This window comes from Rhinolophus hipposideros (assembly GCF_964194185.1).
Source record: "Rhinolophus hipposideros genome assembly, chromosome: 22".
Taxonomy (NCBI): Eukaryota; Metazoa; Chordata; class Mammalia; order Chiroptera; family Rhinolophidae; genus Rhinolophus; species Rhinolophus hipposideros.
Genome location: NC_138068.1, coordinates 22,259,362 through 22,277,257, shown reverse-complemented (window position 1 = coordinate 22,277,257; position 17,896 = coordinate 22,259,362). Strand labels below are relative to the sequence as shown.

At 51.3% G+C, this 17,896-nt stretch overlaps 1 protein-coding gene across 3 annotated transcripts in view; it reads left to right on the top strand.

Moving 5' to 3' along the window:
• The window catches only part of TM9SF4 (transmembrane 9 superfamily member 4), a 46,372-nt gene extending 29,461 nt beyond the window's left edge, over window positions 1–16,911 (top strand). The window contains exons 4-19 of one of the 3 annotated variants that reach the window (XR_013992295.1): window positions 483–651; window positions 748–877; window positions 1,626–1,749; window positions 2,974–3,092; window positions 3,187–3,298; window positions 4,631–4,701; window positions 6,267–6,399; window positions 7,444–7,525; window positions 7,620–7,695; window positions 9,414–9,497; window positions 11,126–11,301; window positions 11,780–11,843; window positions 13,016–13,135; window positions 13,729–13,818; window positions 14,944–15,915; window positions 16,566–16,910. Coding sequence is in view for 2 of the 3 variants with exons in the window: in XM_081034183.1 (XP_080890309.1) it covers window positions 483–651; window positions 748–877; window positions 1,626–1,749; window positions 2,974–3,092; window positions 3,187–3,298; window positions 4,631–4,701; window positions 6,267–6,399; window positions 7,444–7,525; window positions 7,620–7,695; window positions 9,414–9,497; window positions 11,126–11,301; window positions 11,780–11,843; window positions 13,016–13,135; window positions 13,729–13,818; window positions 14,944–15,093 (1,700 nt within the window). In the remaining variant the exon portion in view is untranslated. Of the gene's footprint in view, window positions 1–482; window positions 652–747; window positions 878–1,625; window positions 1,750–2,973; window positions 3,093–3,186; window positions 3,299–4,630; window positions 4,702–6,266; window positions 6,400–7,443; window positions 7,526–7,619; window positions 7,696–9,413; window positions 9,498–11,125; window positions 11,302–11,779; window positions 11,844–13,015; window positions 13,136–13,728; window positions 13,819–14,943 lie in introns of all 3 variants that reach the window. The other 2 variants (XM_081034183.1, XM_081034184.1) reach the window with 2 other exon arrangements.
• Window positions 16,912–17,896: the final 985 nt, after the last annotated feature.

The following is a 17,896-nucleotide window of genomic DNA, read 5'->3' as shown; positions in this document are numbered from 1 at the left end:
TAAGTGAGTAAGTGGCAGAGCCAGTGTTCAGTGGCCGGCAGCCCTCTCTCTTCACCACTGTACGATGCTGCCTAGGTGCAGGGGGAAATCGGAGGGGGGAGTGATGAGTTCTATCCTGAAGAGGTCGGAAAGGGCTTCCCCAGGGGTGACAAAAAAGCTGAGCTGGAAGTGTGAGCAGTCCCAGGAACCTGGGGCAGGGAATGGCACTCCAGGGTAAAGGAAATGGCCTGAGGCCCAGAGGGGTGGAATGAACTGGCATGTTTGATGAGATCTGAAGAGTCTGGTGGTGCTAGAGCACACACGAGAAGGAGAGGGTGATGGGTGGGTGTCGGAGGGGCAAGCTGAGCCCGAACAGGTGGTGTTGAGCATTGACTACAGAACTGCTGAGGGCCCTGCAAGTCAGCCCTGGGTCTCCGTGGCTCCGCTGACCTCAGCAACCTCAGGGCCGAAGCTCTGAGCTCCATCTGTCTCTCTTACGGCAGGAGAGGTGCTGAGAGGGGACCGGATTGTCAACACCCCTTTCCAGGTTCTCATGAACAGTGAAAAGAAGTGTGAGGTTCTATGCAGCCAGTCGCACAAGCCCGTGACCCTGACCGTGGAGCAGAGCCGGCTCGTGGCTGAGCGGGTCATGGAGGACTACTACGTCCACCTGTAAGTCGCCCTCTGCCCCCGCCAGCCTGTTCACGTGGGGAGGGTGCTAACGGGAGGTGGGTGTCCAGAGCGGCTGAGCGGGCCTTGGCTTTCCAGCATTGCCGACAACCTGCCTGTGGCCACCCGGCTGGAGCTCTACTCCAACCGTGACGGCGATGACAAGAAGAAGGAAAAAGATGTGCAGTTCGAACACGGCTACCGGCTTGGCTTCACGGATGTCAACAAGGTAGAGTGTCTTGGCGTGCTCAAAGGGCTGCGGGGGCCGTGAGCACGTGGGGCCGTGGAGAGGGGGAGACGTTTGAGCTCTCGGCTTAGACCAGAGGACGTGAGGCTGGCCGGAGCACATTCCTCTCAGTGCCCCTGGGCAAGGCCCTGGCAGATGCCTCACAGGAAGTGGAAGACACAATCCCTGAACACTCAAATTCCAGGTGTATAAGATGAACCTCCCCCCCCAAAAAAAATCTAAGGCCAAAAACATTTTTTTAAGGCACAGTCCCTGACCTCAAATAGCTTCTGTCATAATTGGAGAGAACTGACAGTGTAGGACCCTGGATCTTACTTAAGTCCCAGTAGCTTGAGGTGAATGCCAGAGGAATTCAGAGGGAGCTCATTGTTCATTCAAGTTGTCATGGAGAAGGTGTGCCTTGAAAAATAGGTCGGCTTGAGCTGAGTGGGGTGGCCGGCAGGGGCTCCGGGAGACCAGGTGAACGAATGTGTCTGAGAAGATGGTGACAGTCACTGACAGAAGGCCTTGAATGCCAGGCTAAGGGATTGGGGCCTTTCCCTAGGAAGCCCCAGGGAGCACTGGGAGGCTTCCGTCCAGGGGAGAGCTATAAGCATAGTGTTGGCAGGTTGGGGCAGCTGGGCCTGTTGGACGAAGGGCAGGACCGCATACCTAGAGTGGTCTCCCTGCGTGATTTCCTGGTAGTTTCTTAGCGACAAGTTATTTTGTTCTCTTTGTTGCTGTGTTTTAGATCTACCTGCACAATCACCTCTCGTTCATCCTTTATTACCACCGGGAGGACGTGGAAGAAGACCAGGAGCACACATACCGTGTCGTCCGCTTCGAGGTGATTCCCCAGAGCATCCGGCTGGAGGGTGAGTGGGGAGGTGCGGCCAGCGGGAGGGGGGCCTGGGCTTGCACAGCCGGGGTCTCCTCACGCTGTTTCCTGAAATGGCTGATGGGCCCCGGTGTGGGACACGGGCCCAGCTAAGGTAGGGTCACTGCATTCCCGTTCGAGAAGGTGGGGGAAAGGGAGAGCTGACATCTGTTGTGTCCTGGCTCGGCACCTTATCATCTCTGATAGATGAGTAACCAGCGGCCCAAAGAGCTCGGTGACTGGGCTGAGACCAAAGAGCAACTTGGGACTGGGCTGGGCCTCATATAAGAACCAGGCGCTCCCCCTGGGTGGAAGAACAAGGGGCAGTGTACAGACAGAGCCTTTGGCAGCTGGTTTCCATTTCTCCTCTTCCATGTAAGTGATTGGCATAGACTAAAATCAGCCTAGGGTGAGCAGACCTGGGCCAGTTTCACCTCCCCTGTCAGCACTTGCTTCCCACGGGGCGAGCTTTACCTTAGGAGGCCTGGCCTTTGGTCCACAGTGGTGGTGGGTTTCTGGGGGTTGTTGTTGGTTTGGTTTGTTTTTAAGCTCTGGAATCTAGTTTTCAAACAAAATCATACACAGAAGTCTCATATAGAACATCCTGTTCTGTCACAGCACCCACTGCCTCTCCCGTGAGTGTCACGAGCACAGCTTTATGCTTATTATGTGATTATTTTGACATCTCTCCCCCACTGGCTCTTTGAGGTTAGAGACTTTGTCTCCTTTTCTCATCATTTTATCCCCAACACAGTACCTGGCACATAGTAGGTGCGTATGGTATGTTTGTTGGTTGAATAGATAACAGGATGAACAAAATGAGTAAATGAATGAAGAAAACACCTGAGTGAGTGAATTACTCAAGTGCCAGAACGTGGGACACTACATGAATAAACATGACAGAATGAATCCATGTTGTTTTGCCCACTGAATGGGACTGACTGAATGAGAAAGTGAATGTTTGAATTGAGTGAAGGAAGATTGAGCCATTAAATGAACGATTCACACCCCTCCCCCCACACACACCTCTCTGTAGCCCCTAGGGCCCTTTGGAAGGTAAGGACTCCGGAGTGCAATTTTAAAACTATTATTGCCAGCTCTTCTCCAGGCCTCCACTCAGCATGCCGCCCCCTCAGGCAGCTTCTGAGGGCACCCCGCAGAACAGCCTTTGGGTAGTGACACTGGCCTCCACCGGAACAGACTGAGTCTCTGTCTTTCACAGACCTCAAAGCAGATGAGAAGAGTTCGTGCACCCTGCCTGAGAGTACCAACTCCTCGCCCCAAGAAATTGACCCCACCAAGGAGAATCAGCTGTATTTCACCTACTCTGTACACTGGGAGGTGAGAGGGGCTGACGCGCACGACAGGAGGAGGTCCTGGTGTAGGCGGGCATCGTCCAGCAGAACCCTGACTCTAAGTGCTCCTCCCCCATCAGGAAAGTGACATCAAATGGGCCTCTCGCTGGGACACTTACCTGACCATGAGCGACGTGCAGATCCACTGGTTTTCCATCATTAACTCCGTCGTGGTGGTCTTCTTCCTGTCAGGTGAGTGGTCTGTGGATTGTAGGGTGGGGAGGACGGGGTGAGGGTAAGGGGCTGCAGCATCACATCACCTAAGGGGGACTAATAGGGTGTTCTCAGGGCCAAGCGTGGGCCAAAAACAGGCACACGTCTCTGTGCTGGGTGTCAGGCATACAAAGGTAAACAAGATTTGGTGTCTACACTGGAGAGCTCCCTAGGGGAGACGGATACATCTCCTCATGCGCATGTTCTGTCGGCAAGACTTTGTCGTCTTGCATTCTGTGCAGGCACCGTGTCACAACTGGAGATATGGTGGCGAGAAAACCCAGCCCGCTCTCCGCCCTCACAGAGTCCATATTCTGGTGGTGAGAGAGAGACAGTAGTGGAGTGATCAGTGCTATGAAGCAGATAAACAAGGTGACCAAATACACAGCCTTTGAGGAAAGGGTGAAGGCTTTAGAAGACCTCTCTAAAATAGGAGGAGCCACACCATTCCGAGGCCCAGGGATAAAGTGGTCCAGCAAGGGCCACGGCCCTGCAGTGGGACAAGCCTGGTGAGAAAATGGATAGCGAGAGGGTGGTGGGGAGGGGACAGGGCGGTGGGCAGAGGTAGAAAGAAACTGCTGGTTTCAGTATCATATGAGAAGGAAGGATAATGCTGGCTACTGTTTATTAAACATTTAACCCAGGGCCCAGCTGCTGTGCTAATAAGCACTTTACAAGCATCTCAGTTCTTGAAGTCCCATGAGCTAAGCCTGAAAACGTTAAGTTAGCTCGAGGTCATACAACCCATTGTCTTAACCAGTACACTGTGCTGCCTGAAGAGGTAAACGGGGAGCTATGGAAGTACGCGGAGGGGGGCCTCTGCACTGTTTGGGGTGTTGAAAGGCAAAGATACCCATAGTGACACTTAAAACGTGTGTAGGAGTCAGTCAGGGCAGAATGGGGCATTCAGGCAAAGGGAATAGCCTGGGTAATGGCAGGGAGGTAAGAGAAGCAGCAAAGGACCAGGGGTGAGTGGGAGGGGAGCCTGGGAGGAGATAAGGCGGGAAAAGCTGAGAAGCTGGTAGGACCAAGCCACGCAGCAGCTGGGGTGCCATTCTCCCTGGAATAAAAAGCAATGGCCTATGGCTGCCTACACCCATCCCAGCAGCTCTTTCCTCCCCCTGCCTGGAGGTTGGCCCTCTGTGTGCCCCTTCCCACGTAGCTGGGCTGCATCTCTGCTCAGAGGACCTGAGGTGGCCGCATAGCCAGTTCTCACTGGAGGGAGCCACACATTCCAGCTGTCACTCAGCAAAACACCACAGAAGACTTGTTTGGCAGTGCTGATGACCCTTCCTCTCCTGTGTGTTTCAGGTATCCTGAGTATGATTATCATTCGGACCCTCCGGAAGGACATTGCCAACTACAACAAAGAGGATGACATTGTACGAGGTCTTGGCGAGGGCGGGGTGGTCTGGGAGAGGAAGGGCCGTGCGGCTGTGGTGCTTGTGTGTATGTTATCATTTATAGAGGAAACCTCACAATGCTGAAAACGGGGGGAGAAGTTTATCACCCATAATGATGGGGAGAGCCTTTGTCTTTCCTAAGCACAAAAGCAGTGAAAGAAATCACAGAAAGAAAACTTGATGAATTTGACATTAAAAATTTAAAAACTGTCCTGTATGTCAGAATATCTAAATGAAAAGTGAAATGCCAAAACAACATTTGCAACACACTTCAAAAAAGATGATAAAAGAATTGGTATAAAATGTTTTTTAAAAATCTGTAATGTGATAATGAACAAAAAATTTACAGATAAAAACCTATGCATGACTAGTAAACATGTAAAAAAAACTGCTTTTACTTTAGAGATAACCCCCAAAATTGCAGATTCAGACAATCATGAGAAGACAGTTTTGGACCTTCACATGAACAGATTCTTTTTTTTCTGTTATATTTTTTTTCATATAGTACTGATTGCTAGCAAGGTTAACATGAGGTAAGCCCGTTCCTGTGCCACCCATGCCAGTATAAATTGGTATTTCCTGAAAAGTAATTAATTGGCCGTACGTATCATATAGTACATATTGTAAAATAGTTAACCTGTTCTGATCCAGTAATTCTTCTAGAATTTTCCCAAGGAAACCATCAAAAACACAAAGACTTGGTCTAGAAATATTTATTGCAGCTTTATTTATAATTTAAGTAAACTGGATATAGCCTAATATTCCATAATGATGGATTGGTTATATTATGGTATAGCTGTACTATGAAAAAGTATACAGACAGTAAAATGGTAATTGCAAAGAGTATTTATTAGCATGAGGAAATGTTCATGATCAAACATCAAGTGAAAATTATAAGTATGCAGAAAATATAGTATGATCCCAATTTCATGTTTTAGAAATTATATAATATACATACATAAGGTACTAAAGGAAATACATCAAAACAGTGGTATTAAGTGTATAAATCTTTTTGCAGCTTTTTAATCTTTGAGTATTTATGAGTTTTATATCTTTAGTTGTTCAGTCTTTCTAGATTTTTTAAAGTTTTTCTACAGTAAACATTTATCACTTTTTGTTCATTTGAATATCATACCATACACCAGAAAATTTTTCACTCTTTATTATACAAGAGCACATATTCCTTTTATAATCATTATAAAAATAAATTGCTTCTAAGTCTCACAGCCCAAAAACTATCACAGTTAACATTTTAGTATGTTAATGATTGCATTATTTTTCCACGCATTAGATTTGTGGAATTTGGGGAAGAGATTTTCCCTTTGTGTAACTGTAAGCCTTATGTTTGTGCCCTCCTTGTCCCATGTGACAGTTGTCAGGGAAGCACTTTGTCTTGTCACTTACACTCCTGTGTCAGAGTGGAGCTAGTTGACACCTGAGGGCCCTTCAGCCCTAGTCAGAGTGGGTCCTTGGGGATGGTCCCTGCAGGAGCTACCTTCTCCAGAGCCGAAGAAGCAGTCTCACTTTCTGGCCCTTTGTTGCAGGAAGACACCATGGAAGAGTCTGGCTGGAAGCTGGTGCATGGTGATGTCTTCAGGCCCCCCCAGTACCCCATGATCCTCAGCTCCCTGCTGGGCTCAGGCATTCAGCTCTTCTGTATGATCCTCATCGTCATCTGTGAGTGGGCCCAGCGGGCCAGGTGTGGGACGCTGTCACCAGGGCAGCCCGGGCCCGAGAAGGGTGGGCTTCCCTCCCTAAAGAAGAGGGCATACGTTAGTATCCCTGGGCCACAGGGAGCCGTCCATCCCTGCAGAAGGGCTGGGTCCTCTCAGCCCCAGGCCCTGAAGATTTGATCCTCCTCGGAGCTTTCTAGCACTGTAGGTAGCCGCACGTCCACTCCATCAGTTTAGCATGCATCAGTGCTGAGAGGTTGGTCTCCTTTGCAGTCAGGCATTAAGTGACTCACCCAAGTCAGCACCATTATTAGGACTGGAATCAGATCAATGAAAACACCCCCCACTACACCCCCCAAAAAATCAAAATTAATATGCAGTAGTTACAGACAGTTCTAAAGTCAACCTGCCTAATTTTTCTTTTTTTTTACCATTTTAACCATCTTCTAATTGATACACAACATTGTATTTAAGGTGTACAACATAATTTGATGTGTGTATATATTGTGAAATGATCACAAGTTTAGTTAACGTCCATCACCTCACGTATTAATAGCTGCAATTTTATTTTTCTTGTGATGTGAACTTTTAAGATCCAAACTCTTAGCAACCAGTCTGCCTAAATTTGTATCTCAGCCTCATCTCAGCCTCCAAGCTTTGTCACCTTGGACAAATCACTTTTAACCTCTGAGCCTCAGTTTCGCTACCTAAGAAATGAGGAAACTACCCTCCACCTCTCAGGGTTGATGAGGCAGATTCCGTGAGCTGGTGTTCGTAGTGCTCTCAGCGCAGTGTCTGGTCGGTTACAAGTGGTCCGTGGGCTGGGCCCTGCAGTTAAGATGCCGCCAGCCGAGGCCCAGCAGCTGCTGCGCCCCTCTGAACACCAGCTAAGCCCCCATCTTCTCCTGTCAAGTGGAAGGGAGTATGCTGTTGCGGGGGAGAAGGAGCCTCATCCTGCCCTGCTGCCCAGGGCCATCGGCCGACCTGGGATGGGGGCTAGGACCCTGGCCATGAGCCCCTATGACTCTCTCCTCCCTCCCTTCTCCAGTTGTCGCCATGCTTGGGATGCTGTCGCCCTCCAGCCGGGGAGCTCTCATGACCACAGCCTGCTTCCTCTTCATGTTCATGGGGTAAGTGTGTCTGAGCGGGCTCCAGGGGCTGGCACAGGACCCCTGTGCTCCAGCTAACAGGCCCCTTGGTGTGGGTCCCTGCCGTTTCCCACAGGGTGTTCGGTGGATTTTCCGCTGGCCGTCTGTACCGCACTCTGAAAGGCCATCGGTGGAAGAAAGGAGCCTTCTGTGTAAGTGTCCTCAACCTCCTCCCGGTGCGGTGGGGCGCTGAGAAGCTTCTTCCTGGGCTCCTCAGGGGCAGTAGGCAGGCTCTGGGGGGGCTTGCGGGAGGGGCACACCCCAGGGTCAGGGATGCTGGGCGCGTACCCACAGCTGCGGTGGCACCTCTTAGGGCCTTGCTTGCCACGTCCATAAAGTGAGGGGATTTTTAGCCTACATTGTCTGATGTGTCAAGCGAGAGAAGAAATGGATTCAGAATAACAGGATTTATTATTCTGAATTCTGTTCTCACAGCTATTGAAAGCCTGGGGGGCAGGGAGCTCAGACTGTTTCAGCTCGGACTGCCACACCCTTGGCATATAGTAAGCCCTTAGTATGGAAGAGCAGTGATGGTGATTATTCTGGAAGGATCAAAAAAGGTTCCAGAATTCTTGACGCATAAGCATTTTTCTCACGCCACTGTGTGTGACCTCTAGAGGTGTAAAACCCACCTTCTCCTCCCCTGGTGAAGTCTCCCACCAGATACCTTCCAGGATCTCCCTCAGCCGGTCCCAGACCAAAACCCACTCCTTGTATCAGGCGGCCCCCAAACCAGACTCCTGGCTAGCTTCCTTTGCTCCTACTCCCTCATGCCCCACCTCTCAGATATCAAGTATTGAGGGTGTTCCTGCCAAATAGTCCATGAATTTCCTCCCATCTCCGTTCCCAGGACTCTTGCCCAGGTTTAGGAATCTTTGCCTCTCACCTGGACCCTTGACTGTCCTAGGGCCCCCTCGCCTCCCTGCAAGATTCTGACCCTTCCCTGGTGCTCTGCCTGCCTCCACAGGTGGGCATTTACTACGGCCCGCAGCAGTGTGGGCATTCAACCCATCTTCTCTCCTCCAGCCTCTGCCATCCTCTCTGCCTGGGCACGCCACCCTCGCACTCTCCCTGCCTCATCCTTTAAGTCTTATTAGCCCAGCATCACTCCTCTAGGAGGCCCCTCCCACCCCCCGTTCTGTGTCCTCCTTGGTGCCCAGAGGAGCCTGGGCAGAGCCTTGTGCCTACAAGGTACGCTGTGTATGGTATTCCCCCTTTATGGGTCTTTCTTCCTCCCTGGAACTTTTTCCTGCTCTTACCCCTGGGATCTAGCACACAGTCTAGTCCATACGTTTTCGCCAGGAAGGCCGAAGAGGAATGACTGCTACACAGCAGAGTAAAGCAGGGAGGGAAGACATGACATCTGAGCTGCCTCTGGTTGTGTGGGTGGAAAGAGACTGAGCGTGAAAAGCCCTTGGTACAACATTAGCACTCAGGAGGACGAAACCCTGAGGTGTTGACTACCTCCATAAAGGCCTGGGGACAGGGACATGCTGGAGTGGTGACCGGTTAGTGGGGTGGAGGGCTGCGGACCAAAGGTGACCCTGGCAGCTGAGGTTGAATGGCAGATTGCAGAGGGCATCAGGCATTGTGGTCAGTGACCCTCCTGGACGCTCAGGCAGCCAAGTGGTAAGACGCTCAACCGGAGGCCTGGTGCTCTGCCTGGGAAGGAAGGAAGGGGCAGTTCAGGGGCTAGAGAACAGGGGGCCTGCCTAGTCTGGGGGTCAGGGAATGCTTTCCGGGGGGAATGATCCTTCAGCTGGGTCCTGGAGAACAAGGAGGGGTTGAGAACTTCTAGTCCGGGGGCTCCACTGAGAGTGGTGGGAGCTCCCTAGATGCAGCTCCCCAACCCAGCTTATCTTGCTTCCAGACAGCGACGTTGTACCCTGGCGTGGTTTTCGGCATCTGCTTTGTACTGAATTGCTTCATCTGGGGAAAGCACTCATCAGGAGCGGTAAGTGCCCTCCCCAGTGAGAGAGGGCCAGCTGTGCTCAGCCCCGCTCCTGCAGGTCACTTCCCGCCATTCCCTTCCCTTTTCTGAGTCCCCAAGTTCTGTTCCAAGCCCTAAGGGCTGAGGGCTAGCTGGGGTTTCCCCAGCCCTGCCCATCCATCTGCCTGTGCCCTGACCTTCCTGTGGGCTCTTTCAGACAGCTGGCCAAAGCTCACTTCTCTATAGGGAGGTTTCCACAGGCCAGGGGCCAACTGGGGAATTTCCCTTTGTCTCAACCAAGGGAAAGCTGCTTGGTGTGAGTTTGTTAGCTCAGTATCCCAAAACAAGGCTCTTCCCCAAATGGCCCTGCCCCTAGGCACCAGCCCCTGCAGGTTGTCCTGTCCTCAGAGCGGGACCCTGCCAGCCCCAGTCATTGCTGACAGCTGCCCAGGACTCAGAGTAGAATTGTGAACTCATTGGTGGTGGAGAGAGGGGGTCTTCATCGATTAGCAGGACTGCGGTAGAAGTGAGGCAGGCATTTGCCATCCCAGCCACAGTGTGTAAGCCGCTGCCTCTCCACCTGCAGGTGCCCCCTAAAAGTTCTTGGGGGAGGCTTCTAGTCTCGGTTCCTGGAGGATGGGGTTCTTTCCAGCAGTCCAGGAAGCCGCCCTCAGGAAACACAGAATCGTGCTCTGCCTCTCACTTCCTCTTTATACCTGTATTCCTTCTCTCTTTCAACATTTTTCTCCCAATTACCAACTGCTCATTACAAACACTCTTTGTAGAAATTTTGGAAAGTACAGAGAAGTTAAAGAAGAAGTTAGAAATAACCCATAATCCAACCGCCCAGAGATAAACACTATATGATCTTTACTATGTGTTCTTTTTTCTTTTCCTTTTTTTTTTTGATTTATTTAAAATCAAATGATGTGATTTTAAAATTATGAAGTAATAATAACAAATGTTTACATGGTACTTACTTTTAAATAAGTCCTGTTCTAAACACTTGACATATATTGATTTATTTCTTCCTTATATGATTCTTACAAAAACGTAATACTTTAGAGAAGAAGCTGAAGAAGAAAATGAAAAATCAGTTCTAATCCCCCGTATCCCAGCTGAGGAGTACTGTTAACTTTCTGGCATAGGTCTTTCTAGGCACTTATAAATATTGGGGTGTTTTTATTAAAATGGAGTTCTAGACATACGGTTTTATAATCTACTTCATTTACATAGTATATTATGGGGTTTTATTTTAACAAAATGAGGAACACACTATTTGTGCAGTTTTGTTTTTTCCCTTTGTTTCTTCACTGAACGTACCATGTGTAATTTCCCTTCATTCTGGCCTCTTCATCTCCCCTTCATAGTTCTCACTTCCCTTCGTCTCTGTTCTTTCCCCATTCCTCCTTGGATGACAAGCCCTGGGATGCCGTGGGTCCATCTTCACAGCCCACATGGTTCACCATCTGCACACCACTTTACCCTAGGGCTGGGGTCAGCTCCAGGAGGTTCCAGCCAGGAGACCTGTGGGGGTGTGTCTGTAGGCCCTCCCCACCCCCCATGATGGCCCTGCTGAGCCCAGAAGGTCCCCGTCCCTGCCCAGCCTGGGCATCAGGACCATGTGGGGCCTCATGGTGCTGTGCCCGCAGGTGCCCTTCCCCACCATGGTGGCCCTGCTGTGCATGTGGTTCGGGATCTCCCTGCCCCTCGTCTACCTGGGCTACTACTTCGGCTTCCGCAAGCAGCCGTATGACAACCCTGTGCGAACCAACCAGATTCCCCGGCAGATCCCTGAGCAGCGGTGGTACATGAACCGATTTGTGGGGTGAGTCTCCAGCAGGAGCCTTCTGGAGTGGGTGAGGCCAACAGTGCCCTGAGCCATCTCCTTAGGATGACATGGAAGAAGGGACTCTGCCCCCCACCCCCGAGGATGCTGTGACAGCTATTCTGCAGCTCAGCCACTGTAGTGGACTTCCTGAAAGCTTCGCTTCAGCCAGACTTGGGGTTGGGCTAGGAACCAGGACAGGGGAGGGGTGGAGGGTGCAGGGAGACGGGTGAAGACCATCCCTTGGACCTCAGGCAAGTCACCCCACCTCTCTGTACCTCAGTTTCCTCATCTATAAGGTGGGGAGACGATGCCCACCCTGCCTACTTCTCTAGAGGCTATAATGATACAAAAGCATGCCAAAAGAATTAGGGCCACCACACCCTGGAAACACTCTCAGTTGGGCTGGCCGGGAAGGAGTCAGGGGCTACCAGTGGCCGGGTCTCCTCGCAGTGCTAACCTTCCCGTCCTGCCGCAGCATTCTCATGGCTGGGATCCTCCCCTTTGGCGCCATGTTCATCGAGCTTTTCTTCATCTTCAGCGTGAGTACTGCTGCCTACACCCCGCCCCTTCCACACACACAGCCTTCACTCCCACTGGCCTGGTCTCTCCACTGAGACGCTCGGCCTCTTGCTGCCAGTGAAATTTCAGGCAGGCCATTTACCCTCCCAGAGGCCCCAGGCTTCACCGTGACATGGGGTAATAGTCCTGCCTCTCAGGACAGCTTGGAGGGTTAACTGAGATGTGGCACGTGTACAGGGGCTGGTGTGGTTAGGGCTCAGTCACAAGAAGCTGCCCCGTGGTGCCGCCCTCAGTCACCACCACGATGAATATCATTGTTTCATCTGCTCTGATCCCCGGGGCCCTGCACAGCTTTACCTGCGTTACTTAAAACTCTCAGGAAAGTGGGGCACTGGCAGGATCCCTGTGAGGCTAGAATGGGATAATGTCTGCGAAAAGCCCCGTGCTTAGCATGTGGGATGTGCTGGTACACTGTAGCTGTGGTTGTGAGGACAACGGCTCCTGTCCCAGGCGTGCCACGAGGAAAGGTGACAGTAGGGCACTTGACGGCCTTCTCATTGTGGCTGACCTAGCGCGGTGCCCAGCACAGAGCGCGCTTTGCATCAGGAAGTGCTGGGCAGTAGCCACTGCTCTAGAGTGGTCCCGCCCCTTCTTGCTGAGGTCCCCTCACCCACCCAGCCCTGCCTAGGACGAGGGTCCGAGGACAGGTTGGCTGCTTTCCCACGGAGGCCACCTCATTCTCTTTGTGTGGCCCTGCACCAATCACCAGCCTCTGAGCCTTGACTTCCTCAGCTGTAGAAGTCCATACTTTCAGAGGTTCACATGCGGAGATGTCTGTGAAGCATGTAGCTTGCCTGGCACGTGGTAAGCTGCCCCTAAGTGGTGGTGGCTGCTGTGTAATGTTGGGGGTAGGATTTTCAGGCTGGAGCCCACCCATGGCAGCATCAGCCTTGTCCCAGCCACTCCCTAAGGACAGCCTGGCTCACCCTGTGCTCCGGCGGGGAGGGGCCATCACAGCCGTATGCCAGGCCTACGGGCCTTGATGGCATGATGGTGTCTCCATTCCTGCCCTGCTGACAGGTGGTATGCTAGTCCTGACTGAGGCTTGCGTCCAGAGAACAGGCTGGGTGTGCCAGGGCAAGGGCATGAGTGGAGGCAGGCTAGCTGACCGCCAGCTGCGGTGTGTCCACAGGCAATCTGGGAGAATCAGTTCTATTACCTCTTTGGCTTCCTGTTCCTCGTCTTCATCATCCTGGTGGTGTCCTGCTCGCAGATCAGCATTGTCATGGTGTACTTCCAGCTGTGTGCAGAGGTGAGGGGCTGGGGCCAGGAGTTGGGGGTGGGGAGCAGGATCCAGTAGTCAGTGGGTCAGTGAGGCTGTCTGGGTTTCCCATGTGACTCCCATCCACCCCCTTTCTGGCCACATGGTCTTAGGCAAGTACCTTGCTTAACCTCTCTGTGGAGCTTCCGTTCATTCAGCTGGCTGCTCTATTAGTAGCAATGGCAGTCGCTCATCCTCTCTGTGCCTTCCTCATGTGACAGGGACAACAGTAGGACCTGACTCAGGGCTGCTACAAGGATGAAACTGAGCTGCTTCACAGATAGCGCTTAGAATAGTGCCTGGGAGCATCTACTCAAGAAATGTTAGTTATAACTGTTTTGTTGTTGTTTATTTTTAAAAATTGAGGTATAATGTACAAATAGTAAAGTTCACCCTCTTTAGTCTACAATTCTGAGGTTTTAAAAATATACAGCTGCGAAACTACCATCACAGTCAAGATATAAAACATTCCCGTCCCCCCAAATATTACTGTTCTTACCCAGAACCTTTAACCCCTTGGGCAACTGTGACACTTGGGGAGAGGTTCTTCCTAGAGACACCTGGCCCTTCTGTTTCCTCCTCAGGATTACCGCTGGTGGTGGAGGAATTTCCTAGTCTCCGGGGGATCTGCGTTCTACGTCCTGGTCTATGCCATCTTTTATTTTGTTAACAAGGTACCTACGTGAGGGAGCCTCTCTGAACTTGAAGGGCCTTTCTAGCACTGCCTTTTGCTTCGTCTCTTTTTGGGTTTTCCCACCCGATTTACCACTGCCCTGTCCCGTACCCCCAGCTCCCATCTCCTCACCCCATCTCCAGCCATGAGAAAGCTTATAGAAGGAGAGATGGGGGTTGAGCCTGAAAACATGGCCTTTACCCCCAGGTTGAAAATGTTTGACCTTAAGGAGAAGGTCTCAAAACAGTGACCTTTATTGTTTCCCTCTGGACCCCTGGCATTTTGTGAGCATGTGTCTCCCGTGAGCTCTGGAACAGGCCCCACTAGGCTCTCATGAGCTTAGTGCCAAGGTTCTAGATGAGCGCCACTTGGCCCAACAAGCACCACCAAACCCAGAGCCCTGGCCTCCCTGCCCTGGCCTCTGAACTCTGCAGACGAGTCCCACATGCTCCCCGATAACATCCCTGTCACTTAGCAGAAGAGACTGCGGCGCTCCCAGGAGGAGAGGGCTAGGCTGGGGCCGGCAGCTGGCGACTCTCTGGTCCTTGAGCCGGAAACCTTGGACGCCTCTCTCATCCCCCGCTTCCTGGTGGATGCCCCAGCCATCCAGGAATGTTACTGTACTTTCTGGGGACTATGGAGGGCGAAGAAGTGGCAGCTATGGCCATGCCTACCTACTGCATTCGGCCCTGGCCCCTGAGGTCACACCTGCCTCCCAGTGTCCTAGTCCTTTCCCCCAGAAGACTCCTACCCCTGCCAGAAATGGCCTGGGTCAGTGGAGGTAGCCTGGAACTCCTAGCCCTCTAGCCCCAGGTCCCAGCTCCTTCTGCTTCCTAGCAGTCTAACTGGGTGTTGTTTAAACGCCCTTGCCTATCTGTAACGTGGGCTAATAACCTACTGTGGTGGGCGTGAGAATCCAAGGCAGTGCGCAGGCCCTCGTACTGATGAAGGTTCGCCGTGGCTGTGGGCCCCACCTGCCCCTCCCTGCTCGCCGGGAGCAAGCCCCTGCCCCGGCCAGGCTTCAGCTGCACCACCAGATAGTGGGGGCGTGGGGCGGGGGCCCAGTTGGCCATGGCAGGCTGGCACTAAGCATCCACCCCTCTTCTCTCCCCTGCTCGTGCCCCAGCTGGACATCGTCGAATTCATCCCCTCTCTCCTCTACTTTGGCTACACGGCCCTCATGGTCCTGTCCTTCTGGCTTCTCACGGGCACCATCGGCTTCTATGCAGCCTACATGTTTGTCCGCAAGATTTATGCTGCTGTGAAGATAGACTGATGGGGGTAGACCCTGGCCAGGCCCACTCCGTCCATGGACAGGAAACTACCCTGCGTGGAGAACTACAGGCACGCAAAATAAAATAACTCCTGCTCGTTTGGAATGTAACCCCTGGCACAGTGTTCCTGGATCCTGGGGCTGCGTGGGGGGCGGGAGGGCCTATAGATAAATCTTACATTTTTCTTCATCATATTCCAGTTCCATGAGGGATGAGGTTTTTGTGTGTTGTTTTTTCTTCAGTGCTAAGAAAGTTCCCTCCAGCAGGAACTCTCGGACCTGTTTACCCAAGTTTATTTTTCATTTGGAGTTTTTTCCTTAGTTTTTTTAACAAATGGATCCAGCGTGGACACGCCCACCGAGACACTGGGTTTTGGTCACTGTCTCCACCTCAGTTCCTCAGGGCTGTTGGCCACCCCACGACTAACTGGAAAAGGAAATGCCGAGCCTGCGGGGGTTCAGTGAGATTTCCGAGCCTCTCACCGCCTGCCCTCGCCATTGATGCCGTGAAAAGCACACTCTGGTCCAGACACGCATTCTCAGTGCCAACTAGCCTCTGCCAGCCTTTTCCCTCCCTCTTCTGTCCTCCCAGCCTCCTCCCAGGGCTGCTCGAGGCAGGGCTTCCAGCCAGGCCTCCAGGTTTCTTGTCACCAGAAGCGAGCCCAAATCTTGTTTGCTACAAGGAAATCCCGTGGATGCGCTGGAGGCCAAGTGCCCCAGGACAGCAGGACTCAGCCCTGCTCAGAGCAGCAGGGGTTTGCTGCACCAGAGGACAGACCTGCAGTGAACGGTTTTTGTGCCAAGAAGCCCTGGATCCGGGGCCAGGTATTTCCAGAGCCAAGCCAATGTCCACGTGGGCTGAGGGTCCTCACCCCTCAGGATTGCTCCCCAGCCTTTCCTTGGGGGGTTGCTGCTCTTTGCAAAGTGTGCTGGTGGCGAGACCCCCCTTTCCCACTTCTAGGACAGAACAAAGTCTGGAAACCTCAGATCCCTTCCTTTAAGTGGCTGGGGAGAGGCATTCCCTCCCGGGCATCCCCCAGCCGCAGTGCTCGTGCACAGCTCTTTTAGCTAGACAAATCCCCTCCTTCCTCTCCCCCTCTCATCTGAGTTCTTGTCTCCTTTGGGAACACCCAGAAAATCGCTGGTGAGAAGGGAGATGGAAGGCAAGTTCTGTCATTCCTTCCCCGTTTCCCAGGAATAGACAAGGAGCCCAGTCTCCCCAAGTTAGAAAAAGGGAGCTAACATGGCAGGCTTGGCTTCACCATCAGTACCCACTCTTGGGGCCAACCTCCTGCCCATCCTGTGCATGTCACAAACACTTGCTCTTAAATTGCAAGAGACCAAACCTACCCTGGGATTAGGGTTTAAGGAACAGCCACTCACCTTTGTTCAAGCTCCTTTGGGAATCCCACCACAGACAAAGCTCAGGATACTGGTTAAGCTAGGAACACATTCTATCCCCTCTCCCCTTCCAGATTTTTCCAACAGCCTTTACCACCTCTACCAATCAAACCAGTGAACTTCCCAACCTTGCGTCACAGTAACTCTGCAGTGCCAAGCTGCGGCCACCAAGAATCAGTTGGAGAAAAGGGAACCCAAGCAGTAAGAGAATGATAATGGAGTCTTTTGTTTATTCAAATCTTGGATTTTTCCCCCTAGGAGATTCTCTTTTGGGGCGAGTAGGAAAATGAACTTATAAAGTGTTTAAGCATCATCGATTTTTCTGACTTTTTTAATCATCGTCATTATTATTTTTAATTAAAAAAATGCCTGTATGCCTTTTTTGGTCCAATTGTAAATAAATATGCCATTGTCCTGTTGTCGTGTCCCTTGAATCTCTTGCAAGGCTTAGGGGTCTGAGGTGAGGCAACTTCCCCAAATGGGTTGAACCGAGTGGTTTCCCCAAGGGGAACTGATTGGCTCATAAGTCACCAAGGAAAGGAGTGGTTTGGCTTCAGGTCTGGATAGATCCAAGGGCTCAAAGGATAGCCTTAGGATTCTGCCTTTCTCCACTGTGCTTCTCCCTGGCCCATTCTGTCCCATTGTCAAGAGTCTCCTTCCCTGTTGGGGGAGGCGGGGCTGGCATGGCACACATTGCTCTAGGCTTACGTTAGCCAGTGAGGACAGCCTGGAGGAAACAGAAAGACATCGCCTTCCCTACTTCAGTATATTTAATATAGATAAATCCCAGGAAAAGTCTCTGATGGGCCCAGCTTGGATTAGTGTTTGACTCCTTGCACCAGTCGCTGTATCCAGGGTTACAGAGTACTATTACAGGCTGCGTACTCTCAGGGTATTGGCTACTATACATTCCAGCCCCACCAGAATCACATGGAATGGATAATGAGGGAAGAACGATTTCCCATGGTAAGGGATACAAAGCAACAAAATTAACAGTTGTCTATTATACCCCACCCTCGCCAGCTCTAAGCCTGTTAATTTATTCTAATCGTTTCTTAAGGTGGAAGCTTAGTTCATTTATTTGAAGCCTTTATTTTTTTTAATATAGGAGTTCAGTGCTATAAATTTCTTCCTAAGTACTGCTTTAGCAGGATCCCACGAATTCTGATATGTTGTGTTTTCATTGTCACTTAGTTCAAAATACTTTTAATATCCATTTGATTTCCTTTTTTTGATTCATGTATTTAGTCTGCACATATTGGGGAATTTTTTTCAAGGATCCTTGTGTTACTGATTTCTAATTTAATTCTATTGTGGGCAGAGACTAAAATTTGTTGAGACTTTTATGGCCCAAAATATGGTCTGTTTTGTTCAATGTTCCTTGTCTACTTGAAAAGAATGGGTA